Source organism: Alosa alosa, chromosome 11, assembly GCF_017589495.1.
Source record: "Alosa alosa isolate M-15738 ecotype Scorff River chromosome 11, AALO_Geno_1.1, whole genome shotgun sequence".
Taxonomy (NCBI): domain Eukaryota; kingdom Metazoa; phylum Chordata; class Actinopteri; order Clupeiformes; family Clupeidae; genus Alosa; species Alosa alosa.
Window position 1 is genome coordinate 4,086,880 of NC_063199.1, and position 25,353 is coordinate 4,112,232.

The 25,353-nt window shown below is 40.5% G+C and overlaps 1 protein-coding gene across 2 annotated transcripts; it reads left to right on the forward strand.

Moving 5' to 3' along the window:
• The first annotated feature begins 1,810 nt into the window (after nucleotides 1-1,810).
• Nucleotides 1,811-24,678, forward strand: nutf2 (nuclear transport factor 2). 2 transcript variants are annotated; one of them, XM_048257175.1, is made up of 5 exons: nucleotides 1,811-1,915; nucleotides 3,591-3,712; nucleotides 10,432-10,503; nucleotides 10,612-10,710; nucleotides 23,965-24,678. In XM_048257175.1, the coding sequence occupies exons 2-5, from the start codon at nucleotides 3,614-3,616 to the stop codon at nucleotides 24,076-24,078; spliced, it is 384 nt and encodes a 127-aa protein (XP_048113132.1). In that variant the 5' UTR covers nucleotides 1,811-1,915; nucleotides 3,591-3,613; the 3' UTR covers nucleotides 24,079-24,678. The 2 variants fall into 2 exon arrangements, with proteins under 2 accessions (XP_048113132.1, XP_048113133.1); XM_048257176.1 differs by lacking the exon at nucleotides 1,811-1,915 and adding an exon at nucleotides 2,868-3,061.
• Nucleotides 24,679-25,353: the final 675 nt, after the last annotated feature.

Sequence of the window (25,353 nt, forward strand, 5' to 3'; positions counted from 1 at the left end):
AGACAGATATGTACAGAATGTACAGCTATCTGCAGTGTTGTAACAGTACCATTGTAGTTCAGAAACAGTAACATTATAAGAGTAGTAAGAATAATTGTATGTGCAGGATGAATAGTATGAAGAGCAGTAGAAAATGGCTATATATAAGTGTAATTACAGTATGTACATTTGTAAATAAATAGATAGAACACTATGGATGGTATAAGGTAGTGCAAATGTCCGGTGTGGGGGGGTGGTGGTGCTGGGGGTGTCCGCCTCCTTGTTGTCCCTGTCAAGGTTGCCATGATCGTGGAGACCTCAACAGGCATAGGCAAGGAGGCATCGGGCAGGGGCGGTGGGGGGCTCATTTGGTTGTCACCGGGGTGCACAGCTAGAGCTCAGTGGGGTGACAGCCGAAGGAAAGGAGCTTCCTCTGAACCTGCTGGTTCGGGTGCGGAGAGACCTGTAACGCCTCCCGGAGGGGAGTGAGGTGAACAGTCTGTGGTCTCCTCAGAAAGAAGAGACACTGGTGAGCCTTCTTGATCAGGGTAGAGTAGTTGATGGTCCAAGAGAGGTCCTCAGAGATGTGAGTATTGAAGGATGGTATTGAAGGAGGAGTTATAGTGCTCTGTGGTACATCTTGGTAAAATCAGTCCTGCACTGAATGTACTCCTGTGCTGGTCCAGCACATAAAGGACAGCATAAAGGACCAACTTGGATAGCATCCTCCTGTCTGACACTGCTATCAGCTAATCATGCAACGCCACTGGCCTTAAGGACTAGATCAGTAGTAAGTTGACGTCCACGATCCTCAGCTTGGTTCAACAGCAAGCAGGAAAGTGCAGGACATCCAGCATTGTCTGGCAGATGTTGAAAGCCTCAGGCCCACACAGCCTCCTCAGAAAATAGACAAGGCCCTTCTTACAGGGCTTGAATGTTCTTAGCCCAGTATATGTATTGTCAGAGTATACTCCCACGTGTAGTACTCCACAACGTCCACATTGATCCTCTGGGTGGAAACGGGTCATTGGTTCCTTGGCCCTCCTGCCTCCTAAAATCCATAACTTGCTCCGTCTTTGCCATGCTGAGCTGCAGATGGTTAAGGTCGTGTGAAGTTTCTCACCTTAACCTTGCCCTCACCCCGAGACATCTAACTAACTAAACAGTCATCTAAACATGACAGGGTCTTGTGTAGTAGTTGAAATCTGTGGTGTAGAGGGGGTGAACGGGAATGGAGATATTGGGCCCTAATTTAAATAGCAGGCAAATGCAACTTTATCACCATGCAATAGTGTTTGTGCATGGGATGGCTATCACATGGCATGGGACCATAATTGAACTGACTCATTAATGTTTGGGTTAAGGTCTTACCCATGGTGTTAAATTAGCAAATTGATTTTGCTTAGTTATTAAATTAGCTTTGGTTAAACACCAAATTAGCTTAAAACATTCAACTTGGGGTGCACTTCCCTCTCCAGCCCCCCTGAGTTATGATTACTCAGGCACAGTGTAGTCTTCCAGTAGTTGACAATCCAGGTCATAAGGGGAGGGGGCACCACCAGATCTCTGTCAGATACTTTTGCGTTATCTCGGGTAATGTATTCCCTTAAAATAATTGGGAATATGTTTGACAACACATACTGTCGGCCAAGGCAAAATATTGCAAGGATATGCAAAAGTATGCGATAAAATAAAATACTCACAAGCATGACCCTTAGGTAGGTTTACGGGCTCCGTTGTTTTCCCAAACTAGGATTGGCTACTTTCTTTTTCATTCCCGCTTGATCACATTTTCTGAGTGGAAAGACTCCATTTCCCAGTATCTACCCAGTGTGGCTTCATTGTTCTGAGCATGCTCTGAACGCGGCTCAACCTCACGGCCGCGCTCTGAATCGCCATAACTGGGAACCGGTGAAACGGTTTAGTGTTCACGGAGGTAAGTAATTTGCTGTCAGTGGTAACGTTAAGAGCTTAGTTGTGGGGGTTGGTTGTCTTTCGGTTTCATTAGTTGTTGTGTTTAACTGTTTAGGAATATAGCAAAAGGATAGTGTAGAAATGTGTATTTTTTGACAGGCGGTAGTCCGGCAGAAATGCTTGGACACGCCTATGTTGTACGAGGGGACGTATGGGCCCCGTTAGTCGCTGAACCTGATTCAGTCCAATATACAGACTGTCCATCCATGGCGGAGTATTTTTAGAATGGAACTGAAGCACGTGCTATCCAGTGGTTCATGTTCTCATGTTGTATTTGTGCAAATAATTACACGTGACCCTTCTGTAGTTGCCGCCTTACTTTCTCTGTAATTAGTAGGTTACAACGATCAACTTCTCAGCGTTTAAGGTTGTCACTTTCATACAGAATTAAAGCAGCTAACCTTAGCTAGTTACCTATGTTGCTAGTTAGCTATACTGGCCCGCTTTTTTGCAAGATAACGTTAGATATTTTCTATTTGTCTGGCTCCTGACACACGTCAATGTTATGCAAATGTTCTCAACGTGCATTTGCTACTAACTGAATAGTAATTTAATCCCCTTTTGCTAGCTGGTTAATATATGAGTTTAACGTTAGCTAACGTACATCGCATGCTAACTAGCAATCCATCCAACGAATAAGAGCGGCCTGTCCCTCCGTCAAACTAGCAAGTCCTTACGTTAGTAGCCTAATGCCTTGTGTCCCCCCGTGAGAGAGCGCGGTCTGTTGTAATGTTAGGAATGACGTTATATTCGAATAAAGTTGCAGAAGACTCTTGAGCCTAATATGATTTGCTTGTTGGCCAAATCCACGGACGTTAACGCTTATCTAGTGTCAGGCTAATTCCAGTGTGTGCTAGCTAAACTAAGTTAGCAGGCAGATTCAAGACTGTTTAAAATGCAATAAGTAGAATAATTGACATTTTGTCTGAAAAGTTTTTAGATACGTGGTATTGTTGGTCAGATTTAAGTTTGTGGAAATGTAGTAACACTGCACCAAAGCAGTGTCTGTTTTCGTCTGAGGAAAGTTCTGGTGTGTATCGGCTTTACTTAGTGCTCAGCGGAATCGCGGGAGAGTAGACACACGACCTCACTGCTCAAATATTTCGGAGTAGGTTAACACTTGCATGTAAACAACGTACAATGCCACCGTTTTGTTGCAGTAACGTTAACAGTAAAGTCTTTAGGTTCGAATAATGTAAATGTTAGCGGGACGACAGCTATCACAACCAGTTAACGTTAACAGTTATCCTAATGTACCTCAATATTAAGAAAATATCCTGTTTGGCAGATTAAAGATAAAATTGAGAAAAGCGGCCTTTTGTCCGTGTTATTGGAAAAAATTATAACTGAGTGCAATGGGTGTGGCATGTCTACAGCACGATGAAGGTACATTCCACAGATATTGACAACAGTGTACCTGTGCAATGAGAGAAAATCTAGTTTGACAACTACGTACACTGAACCCGCTGTCAGAGAAGCAAATCATTTTAGGGGTTGCATGGTCATTAATTTGGGATGATTCGATGTCTTGGCCTTTCTGATCTCACCAGAGTATGAACTGCTGTGCATTGCGTTGTGCATTGTTTTTCTTATATATATGTTAAGTGTTTGCTCATGTATTCTCTTATGCCTGTCAGTGCCTGTTTGTGGGTGAATCAGAATGGGAGACAAGCCAATTTGGGAACAAATAGGATCCAGCTTCGTCCAGCACTACTACCAGTTATTTGACGCAGACAGGACCCAGCTCGGAGCAATATATGTGAGTTTGGATATTTATGTCCAAGTGGTGTGTTTTTGTTGTGTCAGCTGAAGATGCTATTACAATATTTTTTGCCATTACATTTTCACAGCTTTCAGAGCTTTCTTTCCCATTCTCTCCTTCTTTCTCAAATTTTGGCCACATTGGCATTCAGGGAGAAGCACACTCATATTGTCTTCCTGAATGAATAGAAATGTTTTTCACCAATTTCCTGTATTACCAAGTAGGGCTGGCCGATATAGCAAATTCATTCAATTGATGATTACAGATTCTTTAACAGTGTGAAAAATGCAGAAATGGCCAAATTGAGAAGTGCTTCCTCTGCTGTCACTCAAATGATAGCAAAAGAAGTTGTCCGCAATTTTTTGCCCAAGGAAGCAGCCGCAGAGTTATGGGTAACGGTCAGCATCGAGGATGCATCAATGCTGCCTTTCAAACTAGGTTACGGGAATATATTGAAGGCATATTAGAGGAGAGGAAAGAGAGATCGATATGTTTCAAATGATCTTTGACTCCTCACTGTCCTGTTAAACACCTTCCTGATGTAGCATTTTGCTAGCCTGGCTAGTGCCACCACTTCTCAACGAGACGTGGTCTGGGAACCAAACGTTCATTTTCTCGTATTTGAAAAAAATGCCCAGATCCATTTATTGGGTGCCACGGATGTCTATCAAATGTGTCTGTGCATAGGTCATCATCGTCTTGCTTTCCCCCCTGTTCTGTGATTGGTTCCCTATCTCAGGCGAAAATTTGCTCCATGGTCTCCAGGCTGCCTTAGCAGCGTGAATCAAATCGCGCGCAAGGCAGCATGCGAACACCCAGGCTAGCATTTTGCCCCCATTCGAACGGACCTGGCATTGGTGGTGGGGTGAAAGTGTTTCTTCCTGTCGTATCCATAGCAAACAATTCTCAGTCCTTGATCGGGTCCTTCATATTAAGCACACGAGCATTTTGTCTGACCTTCTCCAGCGTTGCAGAGTATCACCATGTGACACAACATTGAAATATTGTGGGAGCAAGATGTCTGCAGCAGTCAGACTCCACCCTTCCTCCATGATGGCAAAACATCATTCATTGGATGGAATCCTTGATGACAAAAATGCTTCCTTATGAACATGAAATGAAATGAAATGGGGATTGTAGTTTAACGGCTTCACTTCACTCCATTTGAAGGTATTTGCGTAAATTCTAAGAAAAGGCTAGCAGTTGCAAAACCAGCACGGATATAGCTGTGCCAAATGCTAATAACAGATTTAGCAAAGGTGTATCAGTGTGGGGAGTATTTGCTGCAGCTGCTATGATATTTTAGTTAATCTAATTGGCGATTGCGGAGCAAAGGGTGCGTGGGTAGGTCCTGTAAGCAGTGGTGACACAACAGCTGAAAGGGCTGAATAGCGGGACATTATTGTACCTGTCCTCTTTACCTGGGTAGAGGTCTGTGTACCTGTAATGGAAACAAGCCAATTATCTCTTTTATGCAAAACCCTTTCAGTGACATAAACGCCATTATAACACAAAAGAAGAAATATGCTTACAGCTGTCCCATTTAGTTTTTGTGACCCCCGTTTTGAGAACAGTCCTTTTGTTTTTCAACAATGAAAAAGCAGGCATGCAAACTACTCACCTTTCGGCGAAATTCGCCGTTTTGAATCCAAAATGACTGACTTACGTGGTTTGTGCAGAACCGATGAGAAAATATTTAGGGGGGGGTGTCAACGTGAGCTGAGTTTACTATTGTGCAGACGCAAACACATCTTGGTGTTGCCAGAGCGCAAATTTCAGCAACGAATGTTAGGCTATGTGCGTTTACTAAACATCAATGGAAGCTTGTTGCTGCAGAGGCAACGTGAACAGAACGCTCGCGCAGGTATAGCCTCCTTTTGTGAGCGCAGATAGGCCTAGATGCGTCTGAAATGTCAGCTGGAATGTGAGCACGGCGAGGAGAGGTGCCTAGAGATGTCACAGGTGGGCTAGTTGAAACTTTCAACTTCTGTTAGCAAAAGACGTTGAGATTAGCGGTTTTGGTGGTTTTGTTTTAAAGTTGTTAAAGTTAGCGATATGAGACAGAAATATAGACACAACGAGTTAATTTGATGAATAGGTTACGTGCTGTACTTGGTCTAGATCGGCAAAAGGTGAAGCAAATACACAGACCTTATTAGTATAGCAAAGGCTAATGTGAATGACCTAAAGACTTAAATGTCTCCTAAACTGGGCTGTGCAAAACGTTTAACTCTTTAATTATTCACATTAGCCTTTGCTATACTGATCTTTGCTATACTGATCTTGCTCAGAGACATGTCTTTAAGAAACGTTCAGTGACCTGATCTGAAGTAGCCTGTGCCTATAGGGCTACAGTTTAACATGTAGGCTACAGTTTATGTAGGCTACAGTTTAACATGTAGTGTAAACACTATTCACACAACACAACTTTATTGGTTGGTTAAACAAACTAACTAGCACAATGCCACAATCTGTAAGTAACCTAGGCTGCAGGATAACACTTGTTATGAAACAGTGTGCCCTCCACAACACACCCACTCCCCTCTCCCCCAACATTATAAATCAATTGCACCATATTGCTATTTAGCATAGTAATGTTATACACCATTTGAAAGCTTGGACACTGGGAATCCATATATGACAACCTTTTTCATGTACAATCTGTATAGTGCTTTACATTGTCAGATTAATCTTACTATGTCTCAATTAAATTGTATCAAATTGCCCTCCTCCCCCTCCGGTGCTTCCCTACCTTCTAGCTGCAGTGTGTATCCTCATCAATAAGATAGATGCAGCAAATTGGGTATTGAAATAGTCACAGGAATCCATATTTTTATCCAATATTTGTTGTGCAGATGTATAATCCATCTTATCCACACCCATTGAACCAACAAAGAAAATGCAAAGACATTTCTGTAATTATTCCATAGTGTAGTCATTCCATCTTAACCTCTGACAGACAATCCAAATAGTCCAGAAACCACACAGTAAGGCTTTTATTTTAGTATGCATTTTGGGTAACCAAAAGTCCTATGGGGAGTTTCCATTGGGCATTTTACAAAACGCATGGGCATACCTTAGCAAATAATGGTCTAAATGACTCATTTTTCATTTTATTTTGATCTACTTTTGCACACGGCTTCACAAGACCTGGTCTAGACACAAAAATGCCCATTCCATAGGAAGTTAAAACATTTCAAATCGATTTTACAAATTAGTCTAGTCTACCCTATTTTATATAATGTTAGTCTGAAATAGTGTGTGTCTCAAGCAAGTTTCACCTGGTTTGGTTCAACAAATATTCAAACTGATCATCTTTATTCTAATACTATGCCTACTATGTCTTCATGTCCAATAGGCCTGAAATCTTCAGAAATGTCTGAACTTCAGGCACAGAGAAAAAAGAAAGAAAGAAAACTCCTGTAGATTGCTTAGGAGGAGAGGAGGGCCATGCTGAAGCATGCTGCCAAACAGTGCAACGGGCCCCTCACACTTAAGGAGAAATAGGAGAAGACACTTTTTTTTATATTCACTTATTTTTTATCATACATATGATATTTTTGGCCACAACAATTTTTTTAGTGATTTTATAGTTTGTTTTCTTTGTAAATCTCTGGTTTTGGGCCATTTCATACTCTGTGGAAGCTATGCACTATTGTCACTTCCCCTGACCAGTTTGCATGCCTGAAAATGAATGCACAATGTACACCTGATCTCTCATGAGACACTGGTAGGAAAGGGAACAAGGTGCTAGAATGCACAAATGTTTAAGGAATACCTTGATTTTATCTGTGATTTCTGCAATAGTGGCACTAAACTTTTTTGGTCTATTCTGTGCAAAACATGGGCGACATATGGCCCGTAAACTACTTTTAATCAAGCCCGCAGCATCTTCCACTGTGTTCTGTATGCAAGTGATGAGTCTAAATGTAGCCTACTGCTATAAACCTTTATTGAACAGAGGCTACTGTCTACAATTGATAAAAGTGCTAAATAAACATTACTCCTCATCACTGTCCTTATATGACCGGTTAAGCGATAGCACAGCACTTGACAATCAGTGAAATTTAAATGGAAATGGCAAATAATAGTAAAGTCGACTTTTGAAGACATCTTAGTGTTGTGTGATCAGTTAGTTCAAATGTAATATGCTTAAATATGCTTAATTCACCAATAATTAATTGCTGTCTTCTAAGAATGCAACTTAGTATGCTTTATATTGAAATGTCTGTTAAGTTATACCACAAACTTGTCCTCATGCACGAGAGGGAAAGCCTTGACATTTTGTAAATAATACAATGCAATGTCTCTTAAGCATTTTTTTAACCGTTTCTTTGGTAAATGATAGAATTAGGGGTGATACATTCTACATAAATGTCTTGTAGCCTTTAAAGGTGTAGTCAGCAATTGCACATGATTTCAAGCCCATACAATTTTGTCACATTCCATTATCATCTCTCACAACCTATTCCTGCTCATTCCAGAAGTACACTGTAAAAAGAACGGTCTCTGTAGGCAGCCCAGGCTCCGAAAACTAGAAGCAAACAAAGTGGAGGCAGCCTGTACCCCAAACAAAGACGAAACCCTGCAGGGAGTTTGTCTGGGTATACTGTAGAGAGGGATGAGCTAATGTGCGTTGGTTGGGGAAAAAGAGCGTATTAAGCGTTTACTAATACATTTACAGGGCTTAAAGTGTTCAGGCGTGGGCTTGGCTGATGAAGATTTGAAAATAGTCAATAGGCTTGTAGGACTGACATCTTGAAACAATTTGAGAACTTCAGGCTCAGAAATGTTTTATGCTTTAAGCCCTGCATTTTGTTGCTAGGTTACGGGGACCCTGGCGAGACACGCCGCTCCGTCTGGCATCATGTTTTTGTTTGTTATTATGTAATGTTCGTAATTTTATGTAATGTTCTGTTAACTTTTTGTATTTATTTTTCTAGTTAAATGTAATCCCTCTTTATTCCTGTTATTTTCGATCGTTTTTGTGTTATTCTTAGTCCTTTTTTCTGATTAACAAACTCTGCTGACACCATCAACGTCAAGTTAACGTTAACCAGCTTCCATTGGGCTGATGAGCGCCTTGGCTAGCCTGCCTTATGTCTCTGAAGTCCCTCATCCATCCGTGACGCTGCACATCCAATGTCTGGACAGAGGGATTGCTCAGCAAGGGTGCCTAACGTTAATCTGCAAGAGATCTGCAGCTGCCACGACCACCGAGCTGCGGCTGACATGCGAGCTGGCATGCTAGCATCTACCGTTAGGTGCCTGGAGTCTTGATTGAATGCTAAGGAACTCTGATGACAGCGTCAACCATGAGACCACAAACAACAAACGGTCGCTGTCTAGGACCACCGAGCTGATAATCAGCAGGGTTGCCCATCACAAATTCGGACTGTCTTGTTCTTCCAGTGCTCTCCAGACAGCCAGTGAATTCTCCGGGTTGGTCAGTTATAAAGAACGTTGTTGGCGTTGCATCGGTTGCATACAGCTGTGCGCCGTTTTCACGAGGGTCATCATTGTCCTTGGACATTTTCAGCTGGTTTGGAAATTGGACTAATTTAACATGATTTTTTTTTTTTTTTTTTTAAATTGATTTTCTTTATTGATTTATTTTTTTGTCTGTCTTGTATGTCTTGGTGTCACGGGTACGCTGGCGAATACGCCGCTCCGTCCGGCATCTTTTGTGTTTGTTATTTTTTAAATGTATGGCATCTTTTGTCTTTTTGTTATGTGTTTTGTTTGTGGAGCGCTTTGGGTTGCACTCTGTGCATGTTAAATGCGCTTTAAAAATAAAACTTGACTTGACTTGCATTTAAACCCAAACAAGCGCGACTTCCAGCTCAAACACTGACTGCACCTTTAAGACAAATGGCAAATCTTGGGAGGGGGGGTCCTTTGTTTTGCCATATCGCCCAGCCCTAGATTCATTAATTATGCTCACAGAGTTGTCATCGATCCTAATGACAAGTGTCTGTCTAAGTTATATATGTCTCAGTAGACCTTACTTTAGCAGCCAAACTCAAAACTCTCCTTGGTTTATGTCTTTCAGAACATACCCCCTAGATGCCCTTTAAAGTAACAAACCAGTTTTGACAAGCATTCAACTGAGGAACTTTTTGAGCCTGCAGGGTCCCTTATCCGGGGATGAACAGTGACCGCACTGGTGTCCATCTGCTATGCGTCACACAGAATGCTAACAGCACATTTTTGTATTGTAGCAGCAAAAACATGGAGAACTTTCTCTTTAGAAATAGCAGTACAAAGCATCTGCCACAGGCATTCAACATATCTCTGCCTGTTTGACACTGTCTCTTGAGCTCCCCATCTAAAGATGGATTTTATTCATTGTGACTTGGAGCCACAATTTGCTCTGATGGGAGGCTAACATATGCTGATGGCTAACATCTTGACCATCACATGCCCTCAAAACATGTTCTCATGCATAGATTGCATTATTTTTTTGTAGCCATCATATCACAGTACTTGACTAATATGTACTAATATCACTTGACAATCACTCCAGTCCCAAAATGGGGTCATTGTGAGAGAAAAGTCATACTAGGAAGAGACTGATTCTCTTCCTGTGGCCATGTGGAATTGTTGGCAAAATTGGTAATTCAACTAGTTATATAGTTCACACCTCATTCTGGGTGTGAACAATATGGCCCTGTGGTTGGCTCATTCAGCATTCCTCTTCCTCTTATCTTTTCTAGATTGATGCATCATGCCTTACGTGGGAGGGACAGCATTACCTTGGGAAAGCAGCAATTGTCGAGAAGCTCTCTGTAAGTCTGTAAAATCACTTCATCCTGTTATTCCTGTAAATTCCTTGCTGTGAAAATTTGATTTTGAGCTGTGGAAATGACTTGCCTCTTTTTTTTCTCTCCCCCCAGAGTCTGCCTTTCCAAAAAATCGCTCACAGCATAACTGCACAAGACCACCAGCCCACTCCTGACAGCTGTATATTGAGTATGGTAGTAGGACAACTAAAAGTGAGTGGCATCTGTGTGCATCTGTGTTGCCGTATGTGTATCTCAGTTACTGATACCTCTCTAGGTTTAGCTTCCAGGGCCTTGGAAAGTTTAGCACTGAGGCCAGCATGTCCCATCACCATATCAGTGCTTGTTTATAAAAAAGAAAAACAAATTAGTTCTGTAGTGACAGTTTGTCTGTACATTTTAAAGTCTTTAATTTTGGATGCTCTTAAATGTCTTTTATGTGTTTAGCAGCTCGCCAAAGTGACATCATCTTACGGCCTCATTACACCAAACAACTTTGACAAGATTTGGGAAAGATTCTTAAAAGATTGGAGTCTTTTGAGTAAAGCTTGAATGGGGGGCATTAGTGAAAAGACTACAATCTTTCAAGAATCTTTCCCAAATCTTGTCAAAGTTGTTTGGTGTAAGGTGGCCATTAGGCGCCTTTCCACTATAGGAATTCTAGGGTTGGTTCAGTGGTTCAAATGTTAACAGGAATGGTCCCTTTTGTCTTTCGGTTATTTGCTATAGTGGGTGAACTACCTGACCTACACATTGATGGCTATGTGTGAAGCTAGTTGGATAAGAAGTTAAACTGCCCAGCAAGCTTGCACAAATTTGTGAAGGCACCTAGATTCTGTCAGGTGTACCATACGTTGAAAGTTGTGGCAAATGCACTATTTTAACCACTAGAGATGCACAAACAAAAGGCAGCTGAGGAACGTGGTCTAAATTCAAACACATTTTAGGAATTAATCGGGGCCACTCGCCAGGGTAAAGGGGCTGGATTGGATTATTGAAAATTGGTTGGATTTATTTTTTTCTTGCCATGGTGAAAGGATTTTGCAATGGTGGGCTGCCACAAAAATTCTTGGCAGCATGAAAACTGGGATTCATGGCAGGCATCAATTACTTGATGAATAAATGAAGATACCAGCATTATGTTACAATGATTAACATCTATATTGACAGCTGATGTTTTGCATACATATTCAGTTAGTGACCGTGACCTTCAGACACTACTTCAGTAAAATGTAATTACCTTGTTTTGAAATTGGCACTTATCTCCCACATTTTCATCTCTGCAAATGCCACCTTGTCAGGGCTCAACGTTAACTTTTTAAAGTGGTTAAAAGTGGTTGCCAGCTTGGCAACCAGGCATGAGGTTTTGTTTGCCAAAGCTAACCAAATCTGGTTGCCACTTGTAACAATTTGGTAGCCAAGGGCAACCAAGCAACCAGGGCAACCTGCACTTAGTTGTTTCAGAGCCACACAGATTTTAATTCCCCGGATTTATTTCTCCCCTGCAAGTGTCAGCAACTGCTCTGCACAAAGGTTGTAGTTCCTGTAGTGGAAAACGGCCTCTTGTTATGTATTAGATTAGTACCCTGTACTAGGTTCTTTTTACTGTGAACACTCCAAGATATCACTATCTTTTTCTGAACCCTGTAACTGTAAGTTGCGTGCCCAGGCGTAGTTTTGAAACTACCCGATTAGTATTCTGGAGACAAACCATTGAAACTGGACTAGACAAGACATTGGTACTTGTGTTAAAATAAACACAAAAGATGTATTTGAAATAAATATCATGTCTTAACTACATGGTCTCTTGTACTCGACCAACCAAAGCTTTGTTATTTTCCTGGCACATTTCTTGACCAGTTTTTCCTAATTTAGTGTTTTTCTACACTTCATGATCTATGATGTTTATGTATTTAAACATCATGTTTAGCCTTGGTCTCCTCACAGATTACTCTGAGTAGGCATGCTACAGTCCTTTGGTATATTGTGTCTCTCAGGCAGACGATGACCAGATCTTGACCTTCCATCAGACCTTCATGCTGAGACAATTCAGCAATATCTGGTTTTGCACCAATGAAGTCTTCAGGCTTGGCTTGCACAACCTTTGACATTTGACCATTTCCGGTTACACAACCTTGTCCCTCCTACAGACTTCTAATAACTATCATCTGTAAGGACCTGTGGGCTGTTTCGAGATGTGATTGGGCTTTTACTAATCCTACACTAGACTGGCAGTTATGAGCTGTAGGCTAATTTGAGCTGTAGGGGTTTTGTATGCTTGCATTGAGTTGTGCATGATTTGCACAGATTATTATTGAATATATCGGCCATTCCATGGCAAATTCGATAAAGTGGTTTTGTACCATCTCAGATTTTGTTAAAATCATGTCAATATCATGAATGGGTCCCAAAACCAGTGCCTGAAAAATATTTTTCCAAACACCATGTCTTCTTATTTCTTAGCCCTTGATATTTCAGTTCAGCCTGAAAAACACATTATCTGTGAAGCCATTTTTGGGCATTGATATCTTGAAAAGTATTATTCATTACTGACCAAACTTAGTCGGAACGAACACAAACATGTTCTCTTAAAGTGATCATAGAATGTCAAAACGAGTTTACCTTGGCATAGTTTAATAATGGCAGTTTGGTATGTAAAATAAACATACAGGGAACCTAAAAATCCCATTGTCACCTCCCTTGTATGGTAATCTCACAACTTGAAACTGCTGCTGTAAAACATGCGAATCGCAATGAAGCTAATGGATGACGACAACTCGGGGTGGCTGCACCTTATTTGGCTCTTGTCTGTACCTTTGTAATCCCCTGAAATTTACATACATACCAGCCCACTTCCAGCTTCACGCAGCTACTTCACCAGAACTTCAGTAGTAGGCTAGATGGTCCAAGGCGGCCTTCATTTGTTTGGCTTTTTAATGCTTGGATCTTGTGAAAGTTAGCGAGATATAGACACTGTGCATTCTAAAAAAGCCTTAATTGTAATCCCGAAACACGTCTAAAATGTTGTGTGAGCCAACTACTGACGTTGGTAAGCTAGCAAGCTAACTACACTCCACTGTTTTGAATGGACACATCTCATGAATCCAAACATCGACAACCTAAGACTAGCAGGGTAGCTACACCAGACGTGATGGCTTACGTTCGAAAAAAATAGACCAGCCTTCTAAAATGGATTTTACATATTGCGAACAGAACGCTTCAGTTACGCAGCTGGGGGTGGCAGGTTCAGTCCTGAACTGGTAGGGAAAGTTGGTGGGGGGAGTGATTGAACTGCATTCGCCCACGTCCATGGTGGAGATGCCCTTGAGCAAGGCACCTAACCCCCAACTGCTCCCCCGGGCACCAAATCAAGGGCTGCCCACTGCTCCGAGTGAGTGTGTGCTCCTAGTGAGCTCACTGCTCCTAGTGTGTGTGTGTGTGTGTTAGGGGTGTGCATTGGCACTGCCCTCACAATTCAATTCGATTACGATTCACCAGGTAACGATTCGATTCTACGATGCATTGCAATGCATCAAAATTCTACTGCACACAACAAGGCCAATTTTGAGGTCATGAGGCAATACAAGCAGTCAGATATTGAACAACAGATTTTATTGGCTGCTGTGTGTATTATCATTCTCCTGTATCTTTGACATAAATATCATTAAATAAAATAAAATTGAATGGTACAGGGTATTGGATATGGCATTTTAATAAGTTTAATAATTTAAACACATTGTAAAACTTAAAGCCCAAATTTGGAGACATCCATGCATGTCGAAATTTGCTGCAAATTCAAAACGGGATTACTCTGGAACGGCTAATTGTACAGGGGACTGCTTTATACCTTTCTGTTCGGTAAGGTCAGCTGTTTTTTCTGATGTATGGTTTATGTGTTTTGAACGAAGGGTTCGTGAAGTATCCCACCGATATGAACGGGTAGGGAGATGGGCGCAGAACCTTCAGTAGAATTTTTGATTAAATTGAATTATATTATTTACTTTTCTCATGAACCGTTCACCACAGCAATTAACAGCTAACATTGTTTAAAGGGACACCAGGCAAGCCTGATGCTTTTTCTCTACGAAACTCCCCCTTGCTCGGTCTAAAGCTCTTTTGCTTTTCTTTGCGTCTTCCGTCAAGGGTTTTCGCTGCTTCTTCGCCGGCTCTGCCATTATACACACGTTTGCAACAATCTATAGCGTTTCGTTAGCCTGCCTCTGTGCTGTAAACTGATCCTGCTTCGGTTGGCGGGTAGGATACACCGAACTTGCAAGCAGGATATTCTTCCTACAGGCAGTAGGGGCGGGCGAGAGAGCCTTCATTTAACCATATACCGACTTACAAAGATGATTAATTAACATGAAAACGTTGCCTGGTGTCCCTTTTAAAAGCTGAGAAAAAGCTCTTAAAAGACTAAAATAATTTGCGCTGTGAATGCTTATTTTGACAGGCCATAGGCTAAATAAAAATTGTTATTAGTCTGACGCAAAACAGAATATTGAAAGAAGGGGACACCAAGGCCACCGTGGCCTGTAAACCTCTGATTTTCAAAGGGGCATCACAACCAACTCAAGGGGCAGCCATGGCCGTCGTGAAATTCCTACCCTGCACATACTGCACACACAGTAACGAAGTCAACTCAGGATGGCAACGATCGACATGGTTCGTGAAGTTAGTTGTATTGCAATGCATCGCCGAATCGATTATTGTTGACACCGCTAGTGTTTATCGGGGTGGATTTTTTTTTTAATCACCAGCTACTGAATATTAAATTATTACTTTTTTCTGAAAGGCACTTTAATATTTTACCAGCATTTGGCTGGTGGCTGGTGCTAATTTACATCCCTGATGTGTATGTGTACTTAAATGCAATTGCAGTTGCTTTCACATTAAACCAAATTAGGTGCACAATATAAATTGCAAAACTAAGTATGACATGATGCCGCTGATCAAGCATGTTCATCCATGCCACAACACAGGTCAAGATCATAAAGAGAAACTCGTGTCATATAAAAGTTATTGGGGGACAAAACATGGGCTGTATTTAGCTAATATGACAAGGAAGATTGTGTAGGCTACTCATGGAATGTAATTATTCAATCGATCTTTTTTCACTTCATGTCTGAGACAGTGGTGAACGCGATGGAAAGATTTGCTTGGTCCACATCTGAAATACAAATATCAACATTGGCCTATGTTATAGCTTAGGTGTTTCTCACCTGTCTGTCATTAGCCTACGGTATAAAAAAAATAGCGGCTGATTTGAATTAAACTTCTTGGAAGGGTGTAGTACATGGGTTAAAGAAAAGGAGAACCCAGTAAACTGGTTGGATGCATGGATAATTTACATTTTTGCTGCATCAGCTTTTGGTGACTGTGTGCGCTCCTCGAATTCCATTACCAAAGTCTCCTACTGGTAGTTAAAAACAAAATAGCCCACATATTTTTTCCGCATTTATTATTAAAATTTCCGCATCACTATTCATCATTCTTCACCATCATTATTTTCCACAGCCCTGTTCGATTGGATACCTGGTATGTCAGAAATTTCTGTCCGCTAGGGTGGTCCTTATTTTTCAACTTTTTGAAAGTTCATGCTCTCACCCCACTAAAATGTTTGAATAAATAAAAAAAATAATTGGGCAAAGTTTTATCAATATTAATCAATATTTAGAGGTTGCTCAAGACCTTTAAAGTTTAACACATACTGTTTTTTGCGTATTATGTGATACATTGTGCTAGCATGTATAATTGTTTAATAATATATGCTTATGGCAGCAATGGACTTATTTGACCATGCAGTCAATGACAATGCGTATTGATTATTGGTGACCACATTGAAATGGGAATTCCATATTGTCCATTTTAAATTTGCAATGCTGATTTGCTAATCTCATCTGCTGATTCCGGTATTTCACAATAATATGCTGTTGTGAGCAATTCATAGCAACTCCTGTTTTAGTTGTGATATGTCTTTCAAAGCATCAATGTGAATGAAGCACAATAGACAATATACACTGAGACAATGGCTGAAGCAACATGAAGCAAATCCGCTATATGGTTACTTGGATCCGAAGAGACTGAAATAACTGGAACAAAGTTACCCTCCAAGAAGCAGGTTTTATGTTTGTTGTAATATTACCATAAAACATTGGAAAAAACTTCATGAAAGTGCAACAGTGGTGATCAAAGAAGTCTTGGTATTCTAGGACAAGGCTAGGATTCCCGTTCGTCCCCAACATCATGCCATAAAACAACTGGAAACACGACAAATGGCAGAAGCTGAAGAAAAATGCCAAGAGAACTTCTGACACTCAGCAGTGCAATGTAGAGGCCTTCGTAGACCAGTTGGGAGACCTGTTTGATATCGCACATCAAGATGCACTCCTTCATCTCAGGAATCAAGAAGATAGACTTTCTTCTGGCCCAAAGAGAAAAAGGACGTCCCGGGTGTACAACTGTACAATGTGATAATACAATTTAAATCTCTCACTTTCTCTTTTGGCCTTGGACACTGACTGGATCTGCTCCTTGTTATTTTAATTCAATGATCAAGATATACATCCTCAACCGCCCACTGCGGTCTTCTGATGAGTGTCTGTTGTGTCGACCAGTCATAAATGCTAGGTCAAATTCAAGACTTTTCCTCAGTGGTTCCATGTTGGTGGAATGAGTTGCCCAGTGCTCTTCGTTCCTGTGATCGTTTTGGGTCATTTAAGAGGGGTCTAAAGGCATATCTCTTCAACATGCACTTAGTTCTTTAAGCGCTTTTTATGCGTTATGGTTTGTAAAATATTGTTTTATTTTCATTAGGCTGTTGATTAATTTGACATTGTTGTTTACTATTGATATTCTCTTTAATGTAGTCTTACCATGTTATAGTTTTTATATTATTGATTGAATGGATATTATTGTTTATTATTGCTTTCCCCCCCTCATTTTCATTGTTTATTTCATTAGGCTGTTGATTTAGGGGCAGCCGTGGCCCACTGGTTAGCACTCTGGACTTGTAACTGGAGGGTTGCCGGTTCGAGCCACGACCAGTGGGCTGCGGCTGAAGTGCCCTTGAGCAAGGCACCTAACCCCTCACTGCTCCCCGAGCGCCGCCGTTGTAGCAGGCAGCTCACTGCGCCGGGATTAGTGTGTGCTTCACCTCACTGTGTATTCACTGTGTGCTGTTTGTGTTTCACTAATTCACCGATTGTGTTAAATGCAGAGACAAATTTCCCTCACGGGATCAAAAAAGTATATATACTATACTATATTTAATTGACATTGTTTATTATTGCTATTCTTCTTATTATATAGTCTGACCAACAAATAATATTGCATTTTATTTTGTTGTGCGTTCTTAAATGGTACAATTTCTGCAAAAATTAGCAATTCCGGAAATATTCAAAGGCCTTGAGCTACCTCCTAGATATTGTAGGAACAATTCAAAATTTTGCACAGTGTGTTTTTATTGACATTCTAACACATTTAGGGGGTGAGAGTTGAACATTTCCAAAAAAATATTTTTTACCCCATTAAAGGACCACCCTACTGTCTGCTGTTTTCCAGTGTTGAGCAGTGAAATGTAGGCCTATACTGTGTGCATATCAAATGGGCTCTGATTGAAACATGTAGAGTGTGAATAATCATGTTGTATGCGACAGGGAAAAAAATGCAGTGTCTACCTGGCTTAGGTGTCTTTAGAACAGTAGCCCTTAATCAAGTACCTCTTTGTGAGATTTAACACAATCATCCCAGTCTCTGCCCAAGTAGAACATTTACTTTCCTTTGCTGGATTGATCAACAGGCCTTATCAAAGACGTCTAAATGCAGAATTTAAAAAAAAATTGTTCTGTTCAAAGGCATCAAAAGAGACTCCTGCCCCTACAAGACTGCACAGACTCTCTCATTCTCTCACCACACATCCTCTTTCACTCACTGCACCCCCTCACTCACTCATACTGCCTTCACGCCGATCGTAAACTCTGAGGACCCTACTTTAAAAATCTCTGGAAATAGTGTGTTCATGAAAGAGGAAAAGAAGGAAAAGTGTTTTTATGTTTAGTGTTAATTTAGTTATAAATTTCTTTGCCTATTTGTAATGATTGAGATACGCCACTTGTGTTGTTGCAAGGGAGGCCGCCGTGGTTGGAGAATATGATCGTGATGTCAAGTCGGATACCTCGGGCCTAGGCATGGGCAGTTCGCGACTGATTCGGTCAGAAAGAACGAATCCCGAAGGTGAATGACGAGAACTGATTCCCAAAACAAGAGAACTGGTTCATACAAAAATATGGTCACGTAATAAAAGATACAAACGAACAGAGCTTCATCTCCCTCGACCGTATATTGAGTCTAAAACGTGAATGAGAGTGCTACAGCAGGTAGCAACCACGTTGCCATGGGTAAACAAATGATAGGCCTGGCTTTACTTACGTGCCTGCCTGCCAGCTCTAGAACTTGGAAGACGCCATTTGATTCTTAATGCATTCCATTCAGTATATTTATGGAAAAAGGCACTTATGTGCTTAATATTAAGCTTGATATTTACATAAATGATGTAACAGACCATATGAGACGGTGTTCTAAAGGATATTTGACTTAAGACAACCAAGACGGTGTTCTAAAGCATATTTTGACTTAAGGAACTGAAAGAACGAATCAAACGAACAATTTGTGAAGGTGAAGGGAACTGAAAGAACTGATTCCCGGAATAGAATCATTTGGCCCATGCCTACTCGGGCCACAAGACTTCCGCACGAGACTCAAAAAAATTCAACCGACTTTGCGTTCAAGTCATTTTTCCTGTGTCGGAGGTCGGAATTTCTGAATATCCGATGTGGCATGAAGGCGCCATCACTCCCCCTCATTCACTCACTCACGACACACTCTCACTCACTCACTCACTCACTCACTCAATCAATCCCAGTTACTTGCTCACTCACACACACTCATAAGATTTGTTTTGGGTAGAATTTTTTAGAATTTCTAATGTGTGGAATTCTCTATGTGAGTAATTTCACAATCAGGGTGTGCGCTTTGTTTCAAAAGTGTCAACAATTAAACCATTCAAAACCTGTGGATTCCATGATTAAAACCCCACGGTCAAAGCAGACGGGTATTGTATGTGCAGAATCTAAAGAAGAGAAATCCCTCCAAATATGAACAAATGACTGAAAGGGACAGATAAAGTGGCACCAACATAAGCGTCTTATCATATGAAAACATGACTGTTTATTAATTTATTCACGAGTGAATAGTCTGGTCACTCATGATGGGAATCCTTTACAACGTTAGCCTGGTGACGAGCGTAGAAATAGCATTAACTTTGGTTAGGGTTGACCAATGATTTCAATCACATTGATCAGAGATTCACATAAACTTCACAAACTATAAACAGAATCTGCAGTCAGGATAGAATGCATATGACGCCTACCTTTGCTGTAAATAAATTTGATAATCTGCATTTTTCCATCTACAATATTTGATGTTTGCAGCCCTGCAGGCATTGTTTCTACCATTTACCACAGTCAGTTTCACTGATTGGCCTGTAATTTTTTATTTATTTATTTTTGTCTGAGGGAAACTGGGCTATGGTGTTCCAGGCTAGTATCTCCCTGAAAGGAGAAAGGTGGGCATGGCCAGGGTAGTAGAGCACCACCTGGTAAAATATGCTTGTTAACTGCATGATGGCATTACACAAGAGAACTTAATTCTGAAAATGTATGGTTTACCATAACCCTAAACATTACACTTGAAATGTGTTGGAGTAGACATCAGAAACAAAGGCAATTTCTTGCCATAATTATGAGGTAAATATTGGTACGAAGTCTGTTTTAGTTTATTATTGTTCCTTATGGTATCATATGTAATGTGGCAGCATACAGTATATGTGGAGTTTGTATTGCATATTCTCATGTGCTGGAGTGGACCGTGTTTGACGGAAAACTTTGATGGTTAAGTTTAGGAGGATTTTCCCCAAAGCATACATGCTTCTGATGTTCAAATTGGTTCTGGGCATGTTGTTGGGAGGTTAGTGCTTGGTATGAAGTATAGCAGTGGTGTGCCCTCTGCCAAAAGGGGTCAGTCAGTTAAACTTTTTTAAGGCTGGTGTCAAATTTCTGTTGGACGTAATTTTTAACCTACACTACAACACCTACTATGCCTGTTAACATTATGTTTTATGTTAAAAAAACATATTTTTATGTTTTAACTAAACTTTTTTCACATTGCATGTGTTAGATGTTATAAAATGGTCAAATGTTCTATCCATTCTGTCCAAATTTTGCTAATATCAGTTGTGGAAGTGGTTTAGCTTTAAAATGAAGTCTAGCCAATAATAATAACATATAATATGAAATGAAAAACTACCCATGTAGTAAGAGTAAAAGCATATTTTCTTGATACATAACTTGGCTATTATATTGTGTCAGGGGTATTCAATTAAACTTCAGTGAGGTCCAGTTACAGAAAATTTCCTCAAGCAAAGGTCCGGAGCATCATAATGTATAGGATACACACACAGGGATACACATACACACACATACATATATATATATATATATATATATATATATATATATATATATATATATGTGTGTGTGTGTGTGTGTGTGTGTGTGTGTGTGTGTGTGTGTGTGTGTGTGTGTGTGTGTGTGTGTGTGTGTGTGTGTGTGTGTGTGTGTGTGTGTGTATAGATGGAGCCTAGTTGTAGGCCTAGGCCTAATGTTTAATGTGAAATAAAATAAGTACATTTGAAATGAGGAGAAATATAATATAATAATAAGATAAGAGTAATTGGGGAGAAAAACTAAGTAGCCTAGCCTTGGCCATTTTAAGATCTATAAGTATATATACTCTTTTGATCCCGTGAGGGAAATTTGGTCTCTGCATTTATCCCAATCCGTGAATTAGTGAAACACACTCAGCACACAGTGAACACACAGTGAGGTGAAGCACACACTAACCCCGGCGCAGTGAGCTGCCTGCAACAACCGCGGCGCCCGGGGAGCAGTGAGTGGTTAGGTGCCTTGCTCAAGGGCACTTCAGCCGCGGCCCACTGGTCGTGGCTCGAAGGCGGCAACCCTCCGGTTACAAGTTCGAAGCGCTAACCAGTATTAAGATTAAGATGTAAAGATTGTGGTGGATCAATATTGCCCTCTTAAATCGTAAATATTCAGTGGTCTCAGTTCACTGTTGAATGGGTAGGCCTAGCCTACCCTACATTTGCTCAAAATATATGCTTTGTGTAGTAGTGGTGCTTGGAATTGGCACTTTTAAAAATCGCTACTGTCTCAGAATATAAAACATGTATAAGAGTCGGTCCAGGCAATTCCCCGCAAAACTGTCACACCTAACACAATGCCCTGGTATTTAGTTGGCGTTATCGACGTGACAGTTTTGCGTGGAATTGCCTTCCAATCGTTATTAAAAGCCCTGTTCTCGCTTTCTCCTCTTTGAGCAATCCATGATTTGAAAATAACTTACTTATTGCTAACTTACATACATAGATCCTTGATTACTCGCTCCGCTTTAACCCTTTCTGTTACATATCCATCTGATTGTTTCTCGTCCCATCTCCTCTCCTCGCTTGTTTTCCCTGTCAGGCTATCACTGAGTCTCTTCACCATAGTAACTTCACTCACTGACTCGACTTGATCAGAATGCACAGATTTCATTGGCTGAGTAGGGGCAAGCGAGATGATGGTTCCTGAAGCTACTGAAGTAAATGCTGTTATCCTAACCTACGAAACATTTAGCGCAGCTTTGAAATCCTCTGGGAAAATCTCAGTAATTATGGTCCGGGTCCACATAGGATCACGTCAGGGTTCGGACTCGGACAGTGGTCCGCCAATTGAAGACCTCTGGTGTAGGTTATAATGATGCATTTTAAATGAGGTATTTTGAAATACATTTTGATGTATTTTTCTCATCTCTCTGTATATCAATGTAATTACTATGTGTATTTATTTATGAATATACTACATTGGCACTTTGTACACTAAATGATCATACATTGAGCTATTCTTATAGAGACTTTCATGTTCCTACAAACTCCCCCACATACAATTTTAGCAGTCGTTCATTGTTTTGCTCATATTGGCACAACATTAATTATGTTTTGTAATTATATGCAGACAAAAAAAATGGACGATGTGGGTACAAAAATATAATTTTATAATGCCCTTAATATTGGATGCCCAAATATGTTACGAATCCAGGGCCTTACATGAAATCAGTGGGTGTGCGGTACAAGTTAGTTGTCAGGCAAGGAAGGCTTATTTATTGATGCCCAAACATAGCTTCCAAGAAAATGGCTCAACAAAAGAATCGAGGGTGAAAACTGAGGAAACATTGTGATTGAACAACAGTATTTTGCAGGTGTTAGCTTTGGGACCTAAGCATTATGTAGGCAAATTTTGAGCAAAATCTGAGACGGTTTGGCAACCGTTTTCCTGGATTCTATTTAGCAACTGGTTCTGTGTAGCAACTAAGTACTGGAAATGGACATTTCAAACCGATGCAGAGGGTTTTTTTTTTTTTTTTTTTCTCCTTCCCCCTCAAGAATATTTTAGCGTTTTGATCCATATGGTATTTTAATAAATATAATCCCCTGAATGTCTAGTATTAATTGAATAGCCATGACCTGCATTTTGCCAACCACCTGTCATAGTGATAAATTGCCCGTTGGTAAATGTGCATCATAACACAGCATGCCCTTAAGTTTTGAAATGAGCTATAAATGTGACCATCGGGCAAGGATGTGGGCCATAAGACTTACTTAGTTATGTTTGAGGCAACTTTTTTTTTTTTTTCCCCAAGACACCGCAAACTTTAGCTGAGATTCCATCCAAAGTTTTAATGCACATTTTCACCACCATTTTTATCCAAAAAATTCTGTCTGGAAGCATATGCAAACAGCAGAAGCAAATATGGCTAAAATAATATATCTTCTAATATAATTGAAAATTTGATTTGCTAAGTGTGATTAACTTGCCATTCACATAGGGTTTAAATATAGGGAACATTTTTTTGCAATTTTGTTAGATGTTTCCGTTAATGTTACCTTGATGACCTTCCTTTTGGATCCCACAGCTGTTCACAAGGCCTCTTGATTATTACAGTGTCCATTTTTAATTAGCACAACACAGCTGATGGAAATGCACTTATTTACACTTTGTCTAGCGGAATTTGTAAAAATGTGCATAAAAGATTTGACTGATTTGGATGGAAGCCACCTGACATAAGAATTCAGACCCTTTCAGAAACACTTGAGAAAATATGAAAAGGGGCTGAATACTCAATTAATTAATGTGTGTCTTTCTGGGGGGGGGTCATTTCATTTAATTTCAGACTAGGTTCAAGGTCTAACAAGGGTCTCTAGAGTAACACAGTTTGTGTATCCATTTATTGCAGTTGGAACGTAAAACCCATTTCCAAATCTAAGTTGACCTTGATACTGTTCTCTTCCAGGCAGATGACGACCCAATCATGGGATTTCATCAGAGCTTCATACTGAAGAAAATGAATGACGCATGGGTGTGCACCAATGACACGTTCCGCTTGGCGATACACAATTTTGGCTAAACGCACGAGAGCCTGGCAGGAGGCATGTTAGGGGAAGGTGGAGGATGGGGTGCCCACGCCAGTGAGGCCTAAACCTTTTTTCGATCTGCCCGTCATTCATCACTCTGAAAAAAGAAAACAGCACCGGATTGCAGTCACAGAAAAACATGCAGGCACATGTGTTCTTTGCAACAGATACGAGATGTGTTCCTTTGCTGAAAGCCCACCAATCCATCAAAGTGACCCTTGCCCTATGCCTACCTGCATGAAGTTGCGGAGCTTAAACATCAGAGGACCGCTGGACAAGGGGATGGGGGAAGGACATATTAACCCAGCAGTTGCTGTTTGATCATATTTTAGTTGTTAATTTGACAATAATACTTTTTATCTTTTTTCTTTAGCTCACTGTGTTTTCAGCTTGCTTTAGGAACCGATTTTTCTTGTCTAACTTTTTTTTTCTGTGTAATGTCAGGTTGCTCTAGTTATCCAAAGACAAGTTGAAATGGTCATCACCCAAGCCCTATTTGCTCAGACCAGTGTGCTTCCCATCTATCACTCACTGCTCTCTGTGACTGCAGCCACGATATACAATAAAACCTTGATTTTTTCTTAACAATGTAATCTTGTTCCTCCACCGGTCATTTGCTCATAATGTCTTTCCCCTGTGTTGTGCTTGCCAAGTATTTTTTTATTCCCTGCATATTTTTATATGTTTTTTTTTCCACAACTGAAGTTAAAATTTTGTTCTAGCACAGAACAGTGAAGCATATCAGTATTTCTGTAATAACATGACAAAGAACACTTGATATCCATGTGTGTTCATATGGAAAAAGCAGGTTCTAAATGTTCACTTTGCAGTATGATACTATCCTACTTATTTAGGCTGTTGATTAAGCAGAGCTGGAATGATGTTAATCATTTATAAGGGTGTACAGTTTGACTCGCGTGAAATTCACCTATCATTACATCGCATTGACATCCCCAAGGAAAAACTTGTAAGTATGCATCTAGCCTATGCGTTGCCAGTGTCAGGAGTCTATCAAACAAACAAGCTATGCTGATTTGCTTAGATTTGGTAGACCAGGCCATGGAGGATGTCATGATTTAAACTGCTAGAAGGCTGTGGGTGTACTAAAATGCAGAATTTCATTAAGCATGTCATATGCATCTGGCAGTGGTATGTGTCTATTACATTTATTAGATTTTCGCTTTCAATAGGGGTTTGTCTATTTATGTGTGGCTAAGATATATCGTAAGTGGCCTGTTTGCTTATTTTGATTGTGATTGAATGGTTTG